This window comes from Aphelocoma coerulescens, chromosome 24, assembly GCF_041296385.1.
Source record: "Aphelocoma coerulescens isolate FSJ_1873_10779 chromosome 24, UR_Acoe_1.0, whole genome shotgun sequence".
Lineage (NCBI taxonomy): Eukaryota > Metazoa > Chordata > Aves > Passeriformes > Corvidae > Aphelocoma > Aphelocoma coerulescens.
Genome location: NC_091037.1, coordinates 3403267 through 3426367, shown reverse-complemented (window position 1 = coordinate 3426367; position 23101 = coordinate 3403267). Strand labels below are relative to the sequence as shown.

Below are 23101 nucleotides of genomic sequence, written 5' to 3'. Positions count from 1 at the left end.
TGTCTTTCTGAACAGGAGTTAAGCACTTTGAATCTGTTTTGCAGCAGCTGGATGTTCCATTTCTTGATATAATTTCCTTAATTCCTGAGGAAAATGGGTCCAGTTCTGCCTTTGCCAGTGCTTAGCATCACATCTTCTGCTCAATGCCATGAATGAGGCCAGTTTTGGGAATAACCCCTGCTCTGTAGGGTTAGAAATCTCCAGAAAGGAAAGGTGGGAATCTGTTTAAAAAGCTGCAAAGTCAAGTTTTGCTTCTGCTGTTCTTGGGCTGTGGGAAAGGAAAATGTGTCAGGTTTTGCTGGTACAGTTTTATTACTGTAACTCCAAGTCTGTCTTCTAAAGGATTTTAGACTTTAGAATCCTTCTAAAGGATTCTAAAGGATCTAAAGAATAAAACCTGGGATGCTGTTTAGCCTCGATGGGATGGACCCAGCTGGCCATGGGAAAAAGGGAACCAAACTAGGAAGGAAACTTGAGCTGACTGAGACTTTTCATGTTTCATGGCCAACATCTGAGTGTAAATAAAAAGTGCAGACACTGGCTGAGTTTATAGATCTGAACTGCTGAATTTGAGTGGCTCTGATGAGTTGGATGTAATAGAGAAAAGAGGCTTTCTCAGAGTGATGGAGGAGTTGAACCAAAAATAGGCTGAGGAACCTGTTGAGGGGGTTGAGCCTCGGCTTTGGGAGAGTTTTGTGTAGCCTGGGGTGAAGAGCTGCCCTCCCACATCTCCCTGCAGCCTCCCAGGCTCAATCTCTGGCTGGTTCAGGACAGAAGAAATGTGTAAATAATTGGAATGTGGGGCTTTGTTTAGGAGCTGGTGCCTGGAGAGCCTTTGCTTAGTCTGGGTCAGCGTAGAGAGCCCTGCAGCAAACCCCAGGCTGCTCGCAGCAGCTGAGCCGGGTTTAGCTCAAGGAATGTGAACTCTGGGAGGCTGGAGATGACTCCAGGCTGTGTTTGCTGTCAGACACACAGAATTTTGTCAGATTGTGCTGTCTGGCACCTCTTGCTTTACCCGCTCACCTTTAAGGGTAAATATTCCCAGATCCGTGTCCAGGTGAACACAAGTGTGCTACGCTCAGCCCAGATGGAGAGGCAGAGTGCTGTGATAATCCTCCCTCTTTTCAGGGAATCTAAGCTCACTGAGTCATGGAAATTCCAGCCTCGATTCCTAATGAGCCCTGGATCTTAACAGCACCTGACAACTGAGGCTGGTTCATGCTCAACCTCCCTGGGATCAGGAGAGCCCCTGCTGCCTTTGCAGAGCCCTCTGAGAACTCTCAAAAATGGAAACATGAGGGGCTTTTAAGGTCTGGTAGCTGGAAATCTGGCAAATGCAGGATAGAAACTAAATTTCAAGCAGGGCTGTTTCTCAGGAAAAGATGCTGCTGGAACTGCAGGCCCTCGAGCTGCAAACACCGTGGTGATGTTCTGTGGTCTCTGCTGCACTGAAAACGGCTGAAACTCCATCCAAACTCACCCATTCTGCTTTGAAAGGTCTATTGCTAGATGGTGCATTTCATTTTTGCAGTTTGATTATTGCTTGAGACTTAAATTGGTGGGACTATTCACTTAAAGGGGCCCGTTGAATTTTGATGGGCTTAAAAATCTCTATTCTGAGATAAAGCTGCTTCATGAATCACCACTAGGTGCAAATGTAGGTACAGGAATTTATTTCAATGACTGGACCAGTTCTTGGGCTCTAAAAAAGACCACGCAGGTGTCTGACTCGCTTTCCTGTTTGACTTCAGTTTGTCTGTTCAAGTATCTTTTGTGACCCATCTCAGTTTCATATTAGAGGCCTGACTTCTCCTCAACGTTATAATTTGTTCTAAAGATATCCACAAGGCTGCTTTTGTTCTCGTGAGAAACCCCGGGGAGTTGGAGGCTTTGTCAACCTCACCAGCTATTTAAAATAACATTTAGCAAACCGAAGTTCAGGAGAAATGTAAAGCCAGAGGAATTTGAATGCAAGTCCAGACTGCTAAATGGGGGCCATTTAAATGGGTTTGAAATTGTGAGGAGTTGCACTGCAGAAAAACCTTCAGCTGTTTGTTTTTTCTCTCAGCCACTTGAGAACCTAAAGTTTTCAAGTCTCAAACCCTCTTTTATGAGTTTCTTCATCCGTCTCAGCTTGCCTGGTGTCTCATTTTGCACACAAATTTTAAGATGCCCAGGATCACAGCACTGTTATTCTTTATGCAGCACCTAAATAAAACACATCCTTGGCTAATGCAAATAATATCAAGCCATATCTCCAGCTGGCACCTGGAATTTGCCAAATTGTACGGCCAGAAAAAAAGAGTAGAAGAGAATTTTTACTAAGTAGTAATTTGGCCTTAAATGTGAAAGCCTCAGATGCTCCATTTCTCAATGCCTTTGGAACAGATTCCCCACATCCTTCCAAAAGCAGGGAGACTGCTGCTTGTTTGTAGCATTTATCCTGGATTGTTTATTTATTTGATCTTAAAACTTCTTTGGGGGAATCTCTTTATCAGCTCAGAAATGCGGCTGTGGTAGTAAATAGGAAGCTGTGACATTAAAAGTAATTGACATTAAAATGTTGTGACATTAAAATTAATCATGTTTGATGGATGTTAGAGACTGAATCCACAAGGCTCCCGGGTTCATGTTCCAGCGAGCTTTGACATTCATTCTCCCCCTCAGTTCCTGCAGCACTTATGTAACTGTTTTCCCCACCACTGGTCCCGAAATGGAGAGGTCCTGGAGGGGAGGGGTGGCTGGGATGGGAAGGAGAAGGGGTTTCCTTGGAATTCTCCACGTGGGAGTGCGGGGTGGAAGAGCTGTTTCATTCCTCATCCAGTAAATCGGTGTCAGATACTCAGCACTGGCACAGAAAGGGCCACATTGGGTTCTTAACCAGCACCAGGAGGTGAAGATCAACGGGATCGTTTTGCTCCATCCATCACTGGAATGTTGGAGCAGAGCTGCTGGAGTTGGTGTGGAGCCTTTGTTCCCGGTGCTGCGACAATTCCAGGCAGAAAAGACCTTACAAAAAACCCCAAACTCCAACAAAAACCCCTTTGGCTCTTCCAGTGTAAACAGGGCCATTTTTTGGTTGCCATTTTTAGTAATAATGGGAAAATATTTCCTTCCTGTAACAGCGGTGCCAGGTTCGGGAGGAAACATTCCCAGCTGCCAGCTCAGCTCCTGTGGCACCAGCACGGAGTGAAAAAGAAACTGAGAGCTTTTCTTCAGGGCCTGGGGTTCCTCAGAGCTGCAGGGGCTGTGATGGAACCTGACACCTGGATGTTACAGCTGGGAATATGGGGAGTGCCAGGAATGGGAATTATTTCCCCACTTTGTGTGGGACGCTCTTCCAAAGTGGGAAGAGCTCAGCCAGAGCCCACCTAGAGCTCACCTAGAGCTGCTCCCTGCAGGCAGGCAGAGAGAGGCAGAGATGCAGCATTTTGTGCTTCCAGGACAACATTCTCCAACTGCCTTTTTTAGCCATGTGGAGCTGGAGGGGCCTCCGAAAAAGGAAGGGATATTTTGGGCAAGAAGCCAGGTAACTCCTCACAGCCTGAGCCCAGGGCTGGCTTCACTCGCTGGCCTAGCTGGAAACCAGAAGTAATGAGCTGATTTTGGGGTTTTTCCCTTCCCACGGTGAGGTGCCAGTCTCTGGAAGTCAGCACAGGGGGGGTGCAGCCTCTATTCCATGGGTACCTCGCATGAGACTCCATAAAATTTACATTTTTTTAAGCAAAAAGACTGTGCCATAAATTTAGCTGGAGTTAAAGCTTGGCCTCAAAAAGCTGGAGTTAAAGCTTGGTGAGAGGTTTCCTTTGCCTGGACCTTGTGGATTGTAGATTTATCCCAAAATCTGATTCCTTCCAACCTTGGTCAGTCTTGTTTTTTCCAGAGTTATTCACTGTGCTTTCAAAATCTGATTTTTCCTTTGCAAACCGAAAACAGGGAGAGTTGGGGGCTTCAGTGACGAGAACACTGAGATTTTAGCAGGGAGGGAGTTGTGACTTTTGTCCTTTTTCGTTGTCCAGCGTGCACAGGCAGCACTGTGGGATGTCTTTGCTCATGCAAGAAAGAAAAGTGAAAATAAGGAGGTTTAAAAAAGTAAATAACCACACTACTGAACACAGTTTTTCCTTTTCTGTGCAATTTTCTACTTCTCTTTGCTGCTACCCTCATCCCTGAGAGAGGCTTAGAATCCCAAGTTGGGAGGGACCCATCAGGATCATCAAATCCAACCCCTGGCCCTGCACAGGACACCCCAACAACGTCTCTCTGAGTGATTATCCCCAATTCCTGGATTTGTGAAATAAAACCAGTTAGGGATGAGCTTTTCTGGGGCTGTTCTGCAGAGGTGCTGGAGATTTCCAGCTGGGGCTGCCCTGGCTGAAGGGGGTGAGGGCGAACAGCAGAGCCCAGAGTGCTCAGGGCTTTTATCTGGGCGTTTTTCTCCCTGAAAATGCCTTTTTAAAGTATGGGGGAGAAGCTGTGTCAGCTCCTATTACAGAAAATGGGTTTTTCTAGAGAGTTGAAGCCAGCAAAAAAAACCCCACGAGTGCTGCACAGAGCAGCCAAATATTTTGGTGGCTTCTCGAGGCTATTCTGGCTCCAGAACACTGGGAATTTTTGAAGCCAAAATGAACCCATTGGAACACAGAATTGCAATAGTACAAATTCCTTGCAGGAAAGCAGATTTTGTGGGCTTTGCAGATGTAAACCTGGGGTTGTTTGCATTTCCAGGAGCACAACAGGGAATGGAGCCAAAGGAAGCAAACTGGGGTGGTTGAGCTCCCCAGTTCTTGCCTCAATTCCCCAAATTAAAGCTTTGTTGAATAATGTCAAATACTCTGCTAAGGTAAGACCTTAATATTTGCACGTTCTGTGCCCCTTTTTGTGGTACTTTGTGGCCAGTTCATGATTTATTAACAGTCATTTTTCTGGCACCTCGAAATTTCAGTGCTGCCCAAGTAAATATTGGGAAAACCCCAATATTTCATGGATGTTTTTACTTGCAGACTCAGGCAATCATAAAACAATATCAGATGATGGATCTGGTCACTAATATGTTTATTTTTCTCTCCACCTGATGGGAAAAAGCTGGTACTGGTCTGGAAGTGGGGACAGCTGGGACCTGCTCACAGATACTGTCAGCACAAAAAAGAGGCTGAATTCATCAAATTTCAGCAGGAAAAGAGGCTGAATTCATCACATTCTGAGCTCAGCTATCCCACAGACCACCCAGGCTGGGGGAGCTGAGGTTTGGAGCTCATCAGGGAGACCCCTCCTCCCTCATGGAGCGGCTGCCTGGGGTGTGACCAACTGTGGCACTTCAGGGATTCTCTGTAGTGGGAGAAGAGCTTCCTGTGCTGTTCTGGGGCAGTTTAGAAGTTGCAGTGAAAGCTGAAGGTTTAAGGAGTGGGATTTGACTCTCATAGATCTGTCTCTGACTCCAGACTTGGAGCATGTCACAGGACAGAGCAAACTGGAAGGGATTTCTGGCGGTGCCTGGCTCCAAGCAGGGCCAGTTCACACCAGCTCAGCCAGTCCAGGTTGGAGCAGTCCCAAGGACGCTGATTCCACAACCTGTGGGCCCTTATTCCAGTGCTTTACTGTTCTCATAGCAAATCTTTTTCCTAAAATCTGACCGGGATTCCCCTCTTTAGGACTCCTCTCATCCAGCTGTGCACCTCTGAGAAGTCTGGCTCTGATTCCTTTAATTTTTTTGTTCCCTCTGTCAGCTTTACACATTCCCCCCTGAGGCACTGCAGGTTTTCTTACACAGATTGAAAGGACAGAAGTGAGATCAGAGAAGCTGCAGTTTGTCCAGGGAGCCAAATTTGTGCATCAGGGCTTGAGGCTCTCTTTTAACTTGAGCTAAAATATTGTCCAGTTTGGGGCTCCCCACTGAGAGATAAATACTGGGATGAGTCCTGCTAAGGCCCACAAGGATGATTAAGGGACTGAGTGTCTGCTTGGAGCAGGACTTTGGACCTCTTGGGAGGTTCCTTCTGACCTCCTCTGTCCTGTGTTTCTAAAGCATTTGTGCTAAAACTGAGATACCAGGAGTTTACTGAGGGTGCTACAGGTATTTCCTTGTCCTCAAAAAGCAGCTCTGAAAGATGATGCTTTGATCAAACAAAACCCACAGCAGCTGCTCCCAAGATGGGAGCAGTGCAGCACAGTCTGGTTTTGTTGTCTCCAATGCTTTCCAATATTGATTCGGCCTCAGCTTTGTGATAAGTCAGGGCTGCTGATAAAACACTTCTTGGTGTTGAGGAAATCAGTTGGTCAAGCTGTGGTAGGGACCTCAGTCTGAGTCAGGACACGGGAAAAGCCCGGTGATGGTTCCAAGGCTTGGGAGATGGACTGGAGAGGAGGGCAGAAACCCAGCCCCGGTGGTGGAGCTGGTCATGGGTGCCCCCATTCCTCCCGGCCTCCCTTCTCCACCTTCCCCTGACCTTTCCAGCCTGGTTCCTGATCAGATGCCTGACCTTTTCACATCCAATTAGCAGAACACTTCAACTGTTGCCTGAATCCCATTTTCACCCTCCTCCTCCTCCCCTCCAAGCCCCTCTTCCTGCTCAGCATCCTGGAAACTCGGAGCTGGCTCTGTGACTCTCTGCTGTAGCTCTGAGTCAGGGGCTTTTTTTTTGCTCTCAGCAGGCTGATCCCCAATTCCTGTCCTTCCAAAGGGCTCTGCCTCTCCAGCCTCACTCGGGGCATCCCTCTCTGCAGGGAGGGCCCTGTGCCAGGGAGCTCCTTTGCTCTTTCCCAGCAAAGGTCACCGGAATATTTGGCAGGCGCGATGCTCAAAATCTTCTCGCTCGGGGCTCCCCCCAGAACGGCCCTGGGCTTTCACAGATCTGGTGGCTCTGCAGGACCCTTGGTATTTGCAAACATGAAAAATCTGTGTAACGTCTCAGCTGCTGGCAGGGGAGCCCGTGGTGGGCAGGGAGGAGCGTCTGCTTCCCTCCCTACCCCATCCCTGCTCCAGAGGCAGCTGGATGTGACCATCAGGAATGAGTTCAGAGCGGTTCAGCTGCGAGGGATGGAGCTCTCTGCCTCTGGAATACCATCCCTCTCTGTCCCCCTTCCCAACAGTTTGCAGGTTTTATTTTACCTCAAGGAATAGTGAAGTTTTATTTTCGGTCTTCCCACCTGCATTTTTGACAGGCTGCTAAAATTGGAATTGAAAAGTTGTAATTTGAGCATCTTTCTGAGGGAAGGGAAATGGAGCTGCTTTCTGGTTTAGTCCTTATGCCTTTTCTAAGCATCTTACTTGGTGACTTAACTTGTGCTTTGAACTTTTAAAGATCAGGATTTTCGTACATCTACACTAAAACTGAAAAAGAAAGAGCACAGCTTTTTAAGTTAAAAAAAAATCCCAAAACCAACCAATAAACATGATTTGAAAAAACAATAAACATGATTTTCCAGATGTTTTTAAATCTTCCCAAAAATTTGACAGAAGCAAACCAAAAATTAATATTTCTTCATTTTCTTAGGCTGTCTCTGAGGCTGAAGCAGTGTTGCTGCACTTTTTATTGTGTACGATCATGTCCTTTTTAGGTTTGTGGGCTGTTGTCAAGTGGAATGGCTCCAGAAGTTGGGATCTGGCCCTTAGCTCCCAGGCTGGGACCCTGTGGGGAGCAGAATCTCCCCCTCATGCTTTTGTCTCTGGCTCTTGCCACTGCAAGAGCACACCTTGGGTCACTGAAAACAAAAACATACATATATATATATATATAAAAAAATATTCAGGAATCTATCGTACTTTGTGTCAAATAGCATTTCTTTGTTTCCTGTGTCTGCCTTTTCCTGAATTTCAGGATCCCTTGTGGCAGCTGTGCAGTGCTGTCAGTTAAAAGAGCTGCTGTGCTCCCCTTTGGGAAGGGAGAATCCTTTCCAAATACTTTTAAAGTCAACCCACGTTCTCAGAAATACAGTGTTCAGTCCACTCCTTGGCTTGTAAGTGTTATTGGGAAGAAATTTGGGATCATTTGGAGCACAGGGCCTCTCCAAATGCGAGGTGAGACCATGCTCAGTGCACTGTGAGCTCACACGGGGTGTGCAGGGCAACAGTGAATTCCCTGGGTGATTCCAGCTCCCTAAAACGCAGCTGGGTGTCTCTTCCAGCCTTTCCAGTGGGGTTTGCATTCCTCAGTAATCCCCACTGGCAGTGCTGATTCAGAAACTGGATTGAAAGCTCCACCTCCACTCTGAGAGCTCGCTGCAACGTCCAGATGCTGCAAGCCCTGCTAGGAGTGGAAAAAGTGAGAGGAAAGATGTTCCCAGTCTGCTTGCAGCTGGCACAGGGCTGTGCCAAACTCCAGGGAAAGTGCAGGCAGGGATTTGAACCCCGGTGATAAGAACTCAAACCTCGATCCTTTATTTTAACGTCAGGTTCATACTAAAGCCAGTGAAAGATGAGCATTAAAGAATGAGGCCTCTTTAATTTTCCTACCTCTGGATTAATACAAAATAATCGATCCTGCCTACAACAGAACTGATAAGAAGCTGCAAACATCTGGATTGGCAGAGTGTGACCATCACTACTCCGCAGTGAAGCTGCTGCTGCTCCTGGTGCTGTGCCCAGCCCCTGCAGATTGTACCTTGGCTCCACCCCTGAAGTGTTGCAGAGTTTAATGTCTCCCTTACAAGACTTCTGGGGGTGCTGGGGAGGAGCTGCTGCTGTTCATTTTGTGCCTTAGGGCAGCTGTGGCCGAGGGTTTGAGGCTGAGTGGAGATGAAAAGTGACAGGGTGTTAATACATTAGGCATTCATTTTGTATCATATTAGTGGTGCTTGTAGTGGGTAAGTGAGATGTCATAGCCTGTTACGTGCAATTATGAGCCCACAGATGAACGTCCCGTGGAGGTAACGGGGATGTGCTGAGCAGGGAGTGAAGGCTGTGCCTTAAAACTCTGCCCAACCCTGCCGGGAATGGGATCTCAGGGAAAGCTGCAGGGAGGGATGAAGTTCCCCTGTGAATACCTTGAGTTTCCTGGTCCCTTTTTTGGCAAGTTTAGAACAAGCTGAATTTTCAGGACACCAAGCAGCAGAAAAGCACGATCAGTTCACTGCCTGCTGATTAAAATCTTACGCCTTGCTGCAAAGGGACAAAAAAAAAGGAGAGGGAATCCTCATCACAACATTTTTATTGGGAATCCTTATCAATCTCTCAAGTCTCTTCCAACCTCCCCAGTTTTCCGAGTTAGCTGATGCAACCTTCTCCTTGGATTTCAAAATGGGTGAGGAAAGATCTGATGGACAAACACTGCTTTGAAAACAGTTTTGTTGCTGTCTCTTTGGGTTTGTGCTCTGGATTCTGCTCGGTGTCTGCCTTGGGCAGAGAACTTCATTTCTGTGTGCCTTCATTTGTGAGTCCCTGAACTGACAGCAACAAGAGATTCCCTGGGAGACTGAGGCCTAAGAATATTCCTCAGACAAAAGAAATCCTAGAAATTACTACTGAATCCATCTTCCTCCTCACGGTTTTATTGAAACCAGGCGGAAGGAGCGAAATTTCTGATGTTTAGGGATGGAATGTTTGGTTTTCTTGCTTTCAAACCTTTAAGGTACACAAAGCAGCACAGAGATGCCTGGAAAAAAGGGGAATATCACACAGCCATCGGTGTTTCTTCCCTCCAGGAATCTGAGACCTGCACTGACAAACTCCCAGCTGCATCACTGAAGGCTTGGCTGAGCTGGTGCTAGAAACAGGAGACACCTGGATTAATTCCCTGATAAAATTGCCTGGACCAAAGGCAAAGGGATCTCACACATTCCTGTGCACAAGCACTCCGTGAACCACTGGATTGGGAGATGCAGTGCTGGTGCCTTGTTTTCTGTTCTTGAGTCCTCAGGGATGTAAAGCCAGAATCTCCTGCTTACACTGGATTTTTTAAAGTGCAGTCAGTGAGAGAAAGGAAAGCACATCCACAGCTGCTGGCTGCCTGGGAAGGTCCTCGGCTAATGGAGTGCTTCAATGCTTTTTTTTCCAATATTCCCAAGCCTCTTTAGACTTTAGGTTCGATGTGGGCTGGTGCTGAAAGTTAACTCTGGCATTTCAGGGACAGAATTTGGCCTACTTTAGGTAGGATTTTTAGTTGCATGTGGTCGCTGGGCACCGCAGGATTAGTTTTTCACTTGTCTTTAATCCACAAAGGAATCCTTAAATTTTCCCTGAGGAATATTGAACCCTCACTGCTGGAGGCATTTGATGAACCACCTCACTTAGACACCAGGAACAGTGCATTACTCACACAGGGCATGCACTGATGCTGTGCTGGTGAAGCCATCCCACATCCCTTCCCTGGCTCAGCCAAGATTTCCAAGGAAGGACTGGTGGGCACTGTTGGTATTTCTGCAGGTAAAGCATCACCAGCCCAGTTCCAGCCTGGCTGTTGCAATTCCTGCTCAGCTGCTGCAAACCTCTAAAAACCAGAGGCCTTGCTCTGTGAAATGTTGGTTTTTTGCTCTCCCTGCGCCTTCCTCGCTCCTCTGCAGCCTCAATTCCAAACGCTTCACGTCACCACTTGGAAACTCGGCCGCACGCAGAACTCTTCCCCTGTGCCTTCTGTTTGCACAGCCTCCCCCGGCCTCAGCACATGTGGCTCCAATTCCAGAGGCTCTGCAGCGCTGTGTGGATCAGCATGGGGCTGGGCTGACCCCTCTCTTTCACCACAGCCCGTTCTGGGGAGGGGGAGCCGCCTCTTATCTGGCCTCTTTCGTAGCTGGGATGCTTTCGCTTCACAACCGAATTCCTGCAACCCAAGGCGGGCTGCAGGCAGCGTGCTGGGGCCAGGTCTTGGTCACTGGGAGCACTGGAGCTCTCGGGAGAAGGCAACCCTTGGCCTCTGTGTCTGTGCCAGCCAAGGAATACAGAAAGCAGATGTCCCAGAGCGCTCCCTTAATTATCCTCAGGAGACTGCGGCCGCCTCCAGCCTCTCCTCCCTTGTGCGAGGAATGCAGCAGAGCTGTCTGTAAGAAGACACTGTCTGATGTTTGTTTTGGCCTGAAATGCTGTCGGGGTAACTCTTAGGGCTGGTGTGGTCTGAGCGTGAGCGGGGGTGTCAACCCTTCTGGGTTCTCCTCATAACTCCGGGATAAACCAACACAGCTTTTCCCTGTCCCGCTTTAACCCGCAGCAGAAACTGGGGAAGAGAGTCCAAGGGGACATAAAAGCCTTCGTGTGCCCGTGTCTGTCATCGCTGCTGAACAGCACCAGTGGGGGAAGATGTTTGGTTTCTCAAGAGTTTAATTTTAAGGCCCACTGAGCCTTAAATACTTGAGCGTGGAGCTCGTCTGCGGTGTGTTCAGCACTTCGCTGGTTTAACTCCCAAGTCACGCCAGCAGCCCTGCAAGTTTGACTCAAGATGTAATTCCTTGGCCATAAAAGTCGTTGTCAGCCTCCTGCTCCAGCAGCTAAAATTCTCAATCTGCTGATTGCAAAACGCTCAGGTTTTTCTCGTTAGCACTGGATGGGGGGCAGGCTCCTGCTTTTTCGTAAGGAAACTTAGTAAATCATTGCCTACAAGACTCCAGCAAGATGAGACTCCAACAGATGTGAAATGTCTTAAATTCCTGGCCTGAGGGAGTGGTTCAGAGCTGCAACATGGCAGGCTGTCCTGGGCTTTTTGTTTTGAGCTCCCAAACATATTATCCCCCTGCATATGCCTAATTTAGACACATTCTGTTTTCAGATACTTTGATTTTAGCACAAAATAGCGAGGCAAATGCGGGATTATTCAGCTGAAGGAATGCTCTGGTGTAGCTCTGTGGATGTTTATTCTCTCTGGGCTGATGTAAGTAGGAAGTTATTGCGTATTTGGATTATTTTTACTAAAATGAAGCATTTCAGCAGTTCAGGTCCGGGCTGAGAGCAGCTATAACATGGGATTTCTGGATGCACTGAGGTGTTTTTTCCAACAGCCTGGATTTTGGGAAGAGTTTGTGACTCAGGACCGCAGGGACAAATGTTCCTTCTCAGAAGGATCCCATTTCCAGTCAGAGAAGTGAGGATGACTTTTAGGAGTATCCCACAGAACGATGCACTGGAGAACTCATCTGCAGGGGACAGTTCCTGTTCCAGGGAGGACGTGATGTGCCCTGACACCAGGGCTCGTTCTGTTCCTGTCCCAGCTCCACCCAGGAAACATTTTTGATCCTAACGAACAAAAGCAGGCAGAGCACCTATCACAGGTGAGCTGGGAATTGTTCGGACAGGGTACAAACCGTGTGTGTGGATACCACTGGAATTCCTGCTCTTGCTGGGGTGTGGAAGAACCGTTTCCCTCAGCAGCAGCAGATTCCGGTCGTTTCCTGAGTCACTTCCGACGTCTGGAGCTGCAGGAAAATTACAGGTTGCATTTCTGCTCCTCCCTGGGCATCAGGGCCTTGGAATAGTCTGTTGCAAATGTTGTCTTTGATAAAAAGCCAAAATAAATTATAAAAAGCGTTGCTGAAGGACAAACTGCACAGATGTTCCTGAAGAAGCTGAAATGTTTGAAGTATGGATATTCACATCTTCAGTGAGCTTGGTGTAGGTATGGCTTGGGCCATACAAATGATTATTATGCATTTCTTTTATCTTGATTCTCTGAATCTTTTCTAGGCTGTTCCTCCTAATTCCAGCAGTTAAGTGATACTGCACAACTTATTACTTTTTAAATAGTAGCATCTATTTTTAGCATTGCTCCCTAATTCAAACCTTCTGAACTTAATGAAAGATTTAAGTCTGGAAGCTCTTTAGCTTTTAGGATGTGAATTTGCCTACAAATAAAAATGTCAGCAAAGCATTTATTTTCCCTTTGATTCTGCTTGTCTGGTAATGTATATTTGATGTTGGGATGTGTGTGTTGGTGGACATGTAGCTGTAACGGGTATGGAAATGCTCTGGGCTTCAGCACAGCATGGACATGAAAATGTGGGAGCCTGGTAAGGATTCAGGCATGAAAACACTGCTTGGGATGGACACAATTTATAAGGCCAAAGAGAGTCTTGGTGTACTCAGGATTTGCTGCTTGCTGTGTTGCAAGGGCCCCTTCCCTCTACACCCATTTCAAAGGGCTGATTCTGCTGAAATTCAAACCCTTTTATGACATACACTCACAATGAGAAGCCCTTAAAACGTTGAAATGAGTTCTGAGGAATTCCTCAAGACTGACATCTTTGCATGAGGGATCCAGGCTGTTGTCCGTAATTTTTTTTATAATTTAAACTCTGCCATGTGTGCAAGGCAGAAGGGGCTGAGAGGGCGAAAAACCGCTTTAAGTCCTTCCCCTGCTCAACCCGTGCTCAAGTGGGCACTGTCTGGATGGGGCTCGATTAAAATCTTTGTTGCTGTGTTTTCCCTGGAGATTTAAGCAAGGGGAGGGATGAGAGGATGGTTGTCCCTGGTCTGCAGGGTGTGGGGTGAGTTATTGTCCTCGGAACAATGGGAACAGTCACCCAGGGTCACTGCTCCTCCCCTCTGCTGTGCCACCAAGCCTGGCACTGCACCCAAAGCCTTCAGGCCAATGCTTCCAAAAGCATAAAAAAAAAAAAAAAAAAAAAAAAAAAAAAAAAAAAAAGAGTTGGAATAAGCAGGAAAACCAATCCCACCTCCTCCTGGAGTCATGGGATGGGAGCTGAGCAAAGCCAAAAGCCGCAATTCCCGAATTCTTCGCAGCACAAAGAGCTGCCCACAGGATGTGGAAAGGGGTAGAGGGTTTTTTGGGTAAGAACTGTGGAGCCTGCATAAATGTGGCATTACTTCTAGATGGGATTTCTGGGAAAATCATCCCTTTTTTCATCCATTGTCTGCAGGATCCAGCCCTTGAGGCCACCCAGGGCTGCGGAGCTTTGTGAGGGGAAGGTTTGGAACAGCAAAGGGATGCCAGGGATAAATCCCTTTGCAACCCAGCCCTGTGCCCTGGCCAGTGCTGCTGGAAGTGAATCGTGCCGCAACCGGGCCAGGAGACACTTCAGAGACAGAGTCAGAGCAGCGGGTATTTGCTTTATTCGGCGCGCCGGGTGTGTGGGGATCGCTCCTCCAAACACACACCTGGTGCTCTCTACAACACAGTGTTAAGGGTTAAATGATGAATATTCATCACATTCCTTGGGACAGGTGTGGTTACACAAATTATTTCTCGGAAGTCATTAGCATATGGGCCAGGCATGCGCTGTGTGTCCTGGTGGTCGCGCTGAGGAAGGCCTCTCCTCTTCCTCGGGGGTCTTTCTGATGGAGGCCAGTAGTCATCCTCGCAGTGAACTTGTCACCTTTCTCCCTGGGCATGCGTAGTCCTTTGAGGGATGATTCAGCAGTCTCTGAGATGATCCTTGTCCCCTCTATCTTGACAAGATTAGGGTGAATTCGGCTTCTCAGGCTTTGTAATTAACATCTTCTGTCTGAACTAACATTTGCTGTCTCCCAATAGTTAACTTGTGCTTACATGAGTCAGTTATTGACTGCCCCTTCTTCAGAAGGGACTGGCCACGAGCAGATGTTCCTCTGGCAGCCTTTTAGGTGAAACTTCAGCTGGGGAGGGAGGGAAATGGTTAAAAGCATCTCATTTATTTGGCCTGTCCTTGCAAGGTTTCACCTACATTTATTCTTCTTTGGACAATAAAACCTTGAAGCCCCCTGCATCTGTTTCCAGCTCCTTTTTCTCTCATGTGCCATAAATTCCAGCACATATCCAAACATAAATCACCATTTCATCCCTGTTTGCTGCAGCCAGACCCTACCCAAACTATGGAAAATGTGAGATTTGCTCATGTTGAGCTCTCTTGGGATGTTTTTGTGGGGAATTTCTCTACCTGGCCCTTAGGTTGGGTAATTGTAAGAGGCTGTTTTGAGCTTCCTTTTGATCAAACAGGTACAGGTGACTGGAAGGACATAAAGTGAGAGTCCTGTCTAGAGAACCTGCAAAACTTAGAACTCCTTTGGGAGTTTTCAGGCATTGTTAAAGCATTAAAAAGGATTAAAGAGACAAATCGGGGGGGGGGGGGGTCTAGTAAGATTTTTTTTTCTAATAATGTTATGGAAAAGTTTGCATGGTGTATGAGAATCTGGTTATTGGTTCAGTGGTGAATCAGCTATGAATTGTTGCTGATTCTTGGATTCTTGGAAAAAGTAAAGGGTGCTATAGGAATCTGTCATTATTCCACTGGATGTCTCCCTGATTTTTCTCCCCATTCACAGGATGAGTTTATAGGCACAGGACTCTTCCTTAAATCCACAGATATTTCCTGGGAGCAGCAAGAATTGGGCTGAGGTGTGAGCCCTGCTAAACCCAGCGTGTTTAAGACAGAAAGGAATGAAAACGCTGTCATAATCTGGCAAAAGATTTATCATTTTACATGAAAAACCTCGCCCAGGATTAAGTTTTAAAACCCAGAACACCTGCGAGGTTGTGCGCAAACCCTCAGAGCTCCACAGGGCTCGGGAAATGTTGCAAATGTCGTGTGAATGTCCCTGTTGTGGTGCCTAAATTAAGGTTATTGATCAGCGATGTAGCGAGTGTCGGTGCTAATGAGGGCAGCCCGCAGCAACGTGGGCTCCAGGGAAAAGCTGGATTCGTCCTGGGCAGGAATTCTAATTGTATTTGGCAGCTGGAGCTTTGAGACCAGCGAATCCAGTGATAAACTGGATTACTTTTCCCGTTAAAGAAAGCAGCTCATGTGGCTGAAAAGGAGCTTTCACTGCCAGCAGTTCCGGCAGGGGAGGAGAGCTGAAGCTTTGGCAAGGCTCCACCTGCCTTAAAATTCTGGGTATTTAATGCACGTAGTAGGTGATAACTTCTGATAAAGTGTTTGGGAAGGATAAAGGAAATATCAGAATCTCGGAGGCTGAGGGATGGTCGTGGTGACTCAGAGGGAGGTCTGAGAATGCGAGCAGGAACAGAAGGAATTTTCTAAAAGTTGGTCCCGAAGAAACGAGGAAAAAGATGAGGAAGCATCATGTTGGACGTCAATTTTCCCTCTGTTTTTCACTTGCAGGTTCAGGATCCGCTGTTTAAATAGCACAAAAGTATATCATTAGTATGTAATAATATAAAAAGTATAGGAACAAATCCATCCTGGGCAGCTGGAACCTCTTGTGCTCCTGCTCTGTCACCCCAGGATTGTGTGTTCAGTCATACATGGGACTTCCCAGTGCTGGAAACGTCCCCAGTTTTCATCAGTTTCACAATATTTGGCCCAGGAAGCAAAATATTTCCTCCCACTTCATTTCACAGGGTAAAAAAAAAAAAGAAATGGTTTTAGGGTTTTGTCTTGAACAGCGAAACTGCAGAACAACCCAAGTGCCCTGTGAAGATTCATACCCCAAGGGCAAAGAGCATCGATTCCCCACGGAAATTTGGTTGGGAAATTCTTGATTTTGACCTGGGGGATCCCTGGCCCCAATGCCTGCAACTTTCCCCTTCCTCTGATCTTGTGAGTCAGTTTTAACTGAATTTGGACTTTCCATGGTGGGTCTGATGCCTTTTCCTGGTCTTAAAATCAGGAGTCACACACGGTTAGAAGGGGAAAAGGGATTTTACCTTGGTGTTTATTTTAAGGATCCTTAGGTGTACACATCCAGGTCATGTGCATCGAGATGCACCCTGCTGAGTCTATCTCTGTCTCTTAGCTTAACAAACAAGTCCAAGAATGTAGGCAAAAAGCACTAGGAATACAGAAGTTGTAAAAAAGGTATAACAGGGCTATAAAAGAAAAGGCAAAAATCTTCATGGCATCAGGTCCACGTTTACAAGTTGGAGATGGGCAAAGCCAAGGATCGATGGCAGATTTTTGTTCAGTTTCAGCAGGGATGCAGAATAAACACTCGGGCGGACAGTGCCTAACGTAGTGCTGGCTGAACATCCCATTCTCCTGCGGTGCATCATCTCCTGGGCCAGGTTTTAGGGCGGGAACACACGTTTTGGGGGATTTTGTCTCGCATTCCAAGGGCTCTGCTTCCCTCTAGTGGGTCCGCTTGGCAGTTTCCTTTTTATTTCTTTTTTAAATCCTGACAAACCGTCTTTGACAACTCATACTTTTTTTCGGACGTTGCTATCCAAAGATACTTCCCAACCCTATTTATTCCACGCTTTCCTTAAGTTTAACCCTCTTCTTCCCAGGCTGGTTTCTTATTGCTGAAATACACGAATATCATCTGGTGTTAGGGAAGGGACTCTGGTGTTAGGGAAGAGACTCCAAGCCTTTGTCAGACCGATATGGGGATAAATCGAAGGTTTTCTGGGTGGAAACACTGCTTTTGAAATCAGGTAATAAGAGGTGAGGGCAGAGCTGGGGAGCTTATCTGAAATTCGGAGTGTGCAGAGGGTGTGGGTGCCGCTCGAGCACTGACAGCTCCGGAGTGTGAAGCCATCTGCTCCTGCTTCAATCTCAGTGTGAAAATGCCTGGGAACGTAGAGCTGTCTCCTTAAATCAGCCGTGATCTGTGCAGGGAGCCGAGCTGGGGGGTTTGCTTGGATGCTGTGGAGAAAACAAGGAAGAATCCAGCAAAACCTGGCTTAGTAAACCCCAGCAGAGACGCACCCTGACCACTGGCGTTTGTCTTCCAGCTTCCTGTTCTGTTTGGCTCTGCGAGGCTCAGACCGAATTCAAGAGAGTGGCCGAAGAAAACGTGACCCTGCCCTGCCACCACCGCCTGGGGCTGCTGGAGCAGGGCAGCCTGGACATCGAGTGGCTGCTGCACATCTCCGAGACGGTGCAGAAAGCGGTGGGTTTGCTGAGAAAATCACTTTATTTCTGCCTTCACACCACCAGCCCTCGATTTAACAGCACTCCTGTGATGATCTTTGCAAGTTATTCTGATGACGAGAGCAGTGTTTAGAAAACAGAGCTGATTCAGAGAGATTTAGAACGCGTAGAAGTTATTTGATATCCACGTGTGTTGTGTTACAATGGAATTTTTTTTTTAGTGTAGTCAGTCTTCATTAGATAAAGCTCAGAAGTGCCCTTCAGGCTTTCAAAACAGCCTTGGGTTTCGCAGGCCCAGTTTTCGAATCCTTGGTTTCAGTACAAAACACAGTAGTTGAGTCCTTATAAAAATTAGGTCTGCAGTGACTTAAATTAGCAGAGCCAAACCCACAGACTGCTTTGATGTGTTGTGGCATAAACTGCTGCCGATTTTGACACTTGTATAAGTGCCCAAAGTAAATCTCCAGCATAAATTCACTTTTTGCATCATTCTCAGGGTAGAAACCCAGGTTTGCTTTCCCCCCCTGCCCCAGGCTTCCTGTGTGACCCTTGACAAGTCACTTAACCGTGGTGTGCAGCTCCTGGAAACGCTTGGATTTGTTGATCTGTGTGAAAATAAAGCAACAACTCAGTGTTTGCTCTGCTCCTCAGGTGATCACCTACTCTGGAGGCCGTGTTTATGATGACCTGAATGAGGAGCAGAAGGGCCGTGTTTCCTTCACCTCCAACTTCCTTGCTGGAGATGCATCCTTACAGATCATCTCCCTGCAGTCCAGCGATGCAGGGAAGTACATCTGCAAGGTGAAAAACGCTGGGCAGTACGAATGGGCTCGCATCACCCTCAAGGTTGTCGGTAAGGACAGTTTATTGTTCTCCCAAAGGGATAAAAAGAAACCCAGACTCACTTCCTGGGGAGAGATTTGTTTCAGCGGGGTATAAATACACAAAGACACCTCCAGATCTAGTGTCAGTGCCCAGCTTTATATCTGCCTTGGCATTTTTTGGCGAAGGACAGGCCAGAGGAAGAGCCTGAAGAACGGTTTGAGGTAGGTGTGATGAGCTGCACAACCATTCTTTCCAAATGATCACTATGATCTCATCACCCAAACCAGGCTGATATTCTATCTCAGCTGACCATCACCCTGCCCAGACCTCCTGCTGGGGACTGGCAGTTCATGTCCCAGCCCCGTAACCCAACCCAAGTCAGTGGAGGTGACAAACAAGCAGCTGAGGTTGGCATTTCCCTTCCCTGATTTCAGTTTATTGCTCAGCTTTTCACACACTCTGTGATCCCGTGGAAGAATCCTGCGGCCTGCCAGGTGCTGTGGGGAGAGGGAAGAACGGGACAAGTAAAGGGAGGGAAAGATGTTCTCTAAATTGTGCCTGGAAGAGGAATGTGGTGCTAGAGCTCCACTGATGCAAGTGACCACGAGGCAAAGTGCCACAGAGTGGTAGAATGGCACTGCCATGGCTCCACTGTGGGGTTGCAGCTGAAGTCCCCTAAAAACCATCGCCGGTGTGATTCCTTAACTCATTCCAGGGAAGGCAGCCCTTGGGGAGCTGTTTAAATGCCAAAGGAAGGGTTTCCACTGAGCAAACCCTGCTGTGTTTGCATGACCTGTCTCCTGCTTCTTCTAGAGAAACCCTCCAAGCCCAAGTGCTGGCTGGAGGGGGAGATGCTGGAAGGGAAGGAGCTGTCCCTGCAGTGCCGCTCCGCCTCGGGCACTGCCCCCATCTCCTACCGCTGGCAGCGCATCAGCGAGGAGGAGGAGAGAGCCGAGCACCTCCCGCCCAACGCCAGAGTCAGTAAGTGGAGCCCTCCTTCCCTCGGAGCTCTGGGGTCACTGGATGGTGGTGACAGTGGTGCTCCAACACTCCTCCCACTTCTGCGGCTGCACCTGGGGGGATGCTCCACCTTTCCCCCCTTTTTTCCCCCCTTCTTTCCCCCTCTGCATTGTTCTGGAGTTGATTTGACACCACAGATCAATTTGTGCTTCTGTGCACAACCCACAGCTGAAGTTTCTTGGTGCATCTGATGAACCCCAGTGGTGTTTTTCCCATTTTCCAGACTTTTCTAACTCAGCCTCTGTGCATTACCCACAGCTGAAGTTTCTTGGTGCATCTGATGAACCCCAGTGGTGTTTTTTTCCCATTTCCAGACATTTCTAACCCAGCCTCTGTGCACTACCTGATGCCATGAAGATTTTTGCCTTTTCTTTTATACCCCTGTTATACCTTTTTACAACTTCTGTATTCTCAGTGCTTTTTCCCTACATTCTTGGCCTTGTTTGTCAAGCTGAGAGACTCAACATTTTAGAAGCTTCGTAGCCAGGGATCAGTGTGCCCCAGACACCAAGGTCCTCTCCAGAACACATTCTGTAAACCAAGATAGAACCATCCAGGGGAAGGCTCCTTGGGGAGGGGGGCTCACTTGAGCCTCTCATTGGGGAATCTTTGATAGATCTGCTAATTAGTAACACCTATAATGTTATACCCAATGTTGGGGAAGGGGTCAGACAAAGAGAGAGACATAGACAGACTCAGCAGGGTGCATCTCGATGCACATGACCTGGATGTGTACACCTAAGGATCCTTAAATTAAATCCCAAGGTAAAATCCCTTTTCCCCTTCTAACCGTGTGTGACTCTTGATTTTAAGACCAGGCAAAGGCATCAACCCACAGCTGAAGTTTCTTGGTGCATCTGATGAACCCCAGTGGTGTTTTTCCCATTTTCCAGACATTTCTAACCCAGCCTCTGTGCACCACCCACAGCTGAAGTTTCTTGGTGCATTTGATGAACCCCAGTGGTGTTTTTTTCCCGTTTTCCAGACATTTCTAACCCAGGGCAGGTCCTGCTGAAGAACGTGACGCAGATGAGCACGGGGTTGTACCAGTGCGTGGCCACCAACGAGGCGGGGCAGGAGAGCTGCGTGGTGCAGGTGACAGTGCAGCGTAAGTACTGCCCACAGCCGTGTCCCTGCTCCACGTGGGACACGCTGCTCCCAGCTCTGCCACCTGGAAAACTCTGCACCTTTGCCCTTTCATACTCTAATCGCATAAAAGTAGAAATCTTTATTTATTGCGCTTCTGATTCGCACAGCAGCCCTCACCTCAAACGGTAGCAGCATCAAAACCTGAGCCCAAATGATGTTTTTGTCACTTTAGATGGGTCTGGGTGTGTTAGAACCTTTGGTTTTCAGAATGATTCAGGAAATACAAGCAGGGAAATTGGTGAGTTTAGAGGTTCTTCTGACTGGAGTGATTGCAGGAGGTGACTCCCGGGTATGAATTCTCTCTCTGGATATTCCATCACTCCAAATTCTCTACTGATTGCACCTGGGACAGCAAAATATCTAAAGGCAGTTGGAAAGGCTGACTGGATTTTCGCAGAATAAAAAGTAACTTTTGCCATAGTTTGGTTTTAATCGGGATTTAGCCATTTGTGTCCTGAACAGCAGCAGTTAAGATCCCGTGATTAACCCCACCAAGGGTGTGTCAGCTCTAGGCTGGGTGTCCTTTGCATCTGCATACCAGGAAAAGGGTGGAGTTTATCACCCAAACCCCAACAATAGAGTTGAGCAGCTCTCCCAGCTGGAACAGCTGTGATAAGACTCCTAACAAAGAAGTTTCGTCTTGGAGATTCCACAGCTTTGGAATTTTTCTGCCCAGCCAAGCCTGAAATAACTGGAATATGGAATAAGGAAAACCGGTTTGCCTCAGGCGTGTGAAGTAAAAGCATCCAGGCAGCTTTAATGCCAATTGAAGTGAACTGGTTTAAAACCTCACTTGGCTTTGCTAAACCCTCCGTGGGGACTGAGCCTTAAGGAAACAACTTTCAGCCAAGCCCAACCTAACCACTGTTATCAGAAGAGGTTGTCATAAAGCATCAGCGAAGGGCCCACAATCCATGGGAAATGTTCTCTCATGATCTTGGCTGGTTTGGATGAAAAATGTCCCGCACAGGATGATCTTCCTTTCCTCCTTTGTCTACCTCAGCCAGGTCACTTTTTCCCCGTATTTGAATAATTCGTTCTCAAGTGGGTTGTAATCGTTCAAAGGGAGTTGAAGGGGGAAAAAAAAAAGTCCTCATGGGGAAACATTCACAGATCAAACATTCTTCTGCCTCTGGGGCGCTGCCTGTGTCACACGTGGGCTGTCCTGCCTTTGTGTTTTCTGTGGGTTTGTGCTCTTACAAGGGGATTTTTCCTCCTTATTTCATCACTGCCCCACAGCTGAAGGCACAGCACTTGTGGTTTCACCTTTCCAGAGGTGATTGCTTCCCTCGCTGTCAGCTGAGCTTTAAGCTGGAGAAAAACTGGTTCAACTTCAGTGCGGAGACACACCTAAAAAAATTAACTACGACGTTCTGTCCCGAGTTACACCCAGTGCTGGGAGTTGTAGCGTGGACTAGAACCTGACCACACCAACAAGGGTTCACCAATACATTTGTTTTTTGGACAACAGATGCACAAAATATCGGCATGATCGCCGGGGCCGTGTGTGGAGTGGTGGTGGGGCTCTCCCTGCTTTTCCTGGTGGTGAGGCTGACGATAAGGAGGAAAGAAAAGAAGAGATATGAGGAAGAGGAGGCACCGAATGAAATCAGGTAACGCCTTTTATTTAATCCCACCTCCCCCACTCCCTTCTCACAGTTTCACACGTCTTTCCACCGCCGTTTTAAGTAACTGTAAGTAGCTTTAAGCGTCTTCAAAGATTGTTCTAAAAAGCTTTTAAAGTCTTTCACCGACAAATTTCTTGATTGTGAGAATCCTTGTGAAGACTTTCCAGAAAATGATAGGAAAGTCCCCCTCCTCCCCCCGGGCGAATTGGCACAGACCTCAACCAACTCTTTTCTCTCACATTTGCAATTTCGGTATTTTGAATCATTTGCATATTCTTTTATGGTGTTCAATTAAAGCTTAACCGTTGTGGTTCTGAGAGGGTTTGGGGGCGGTTTTCTTCCCTTCTTTCTTTTCTCTTTTTTTCTTTTCGTTTTCTTTCCTTTCTCCCCCCCCTCTTCTTTCCTTCTTTCCCCTCCTCTTTCCTCTCTTCTTTCCCCCTTCTCTCCCCCTCTCATTCCCTTCGTTTCCCCCTTCTTGCCCCATTTTTTCTCCCTTCCTTTCCCTTTCTTTCTCCCCTCTTCCCACCTTCTTTCTCCCTTCCTTCCCCCTTCTTTGCTCCTTCTTTCTCCCTTCTCTCCCCCTTTTTTCCTTTCAACTGCAGCTTCTGTTGGACACACCATGAAGCTGACAGCTTCTCTGAGCCTTCCTTGAGCCTTTTGAACAACTGTTCCCCTGGATTTAGCTCCGGGTGAGCAATACCCTGAGCCGAGTGCGGAGGGGAGCGGGAGCACTGGGAATGCTGACTCCCGTTCCTGGAGCTCATCTGTTCCCTGCCTGGGGCCTGGCCCCTGAA

At 47.5% G+C, this 23101-nt stretch overlaps 1 protein-coding gene across 1 annotated transcript in view; it reads left to right on the top strand.

The window, feature by feature from the left end:
* The window catches only part of CLMP (CXADR like membrane protein), a 42155-nt gene that overhangs the window by 15018 nt on the left and 4036 nt on the right, over positions 1-23101 (top strand). The window contains exons 2-6 of the mRNA XM_068994791.1: positions 17547-17704; positions 18337-18538; positions 19324-19491; positions 20516-20638; positions 22151-22292. Coding sequence (XP_068850892.1) covers positions 17547-17704; positions 18337-18538; positions 19324-19491; positions 20516-20638; positions 22151-22292 — 793 coding nt within the window. The remainder of the gene's footprint in view (positions 1-17546; positions 17705-18336; positions 18539-19323; positions 19492-20515; positions 20639-22150; positions 22293-23101) is intronic.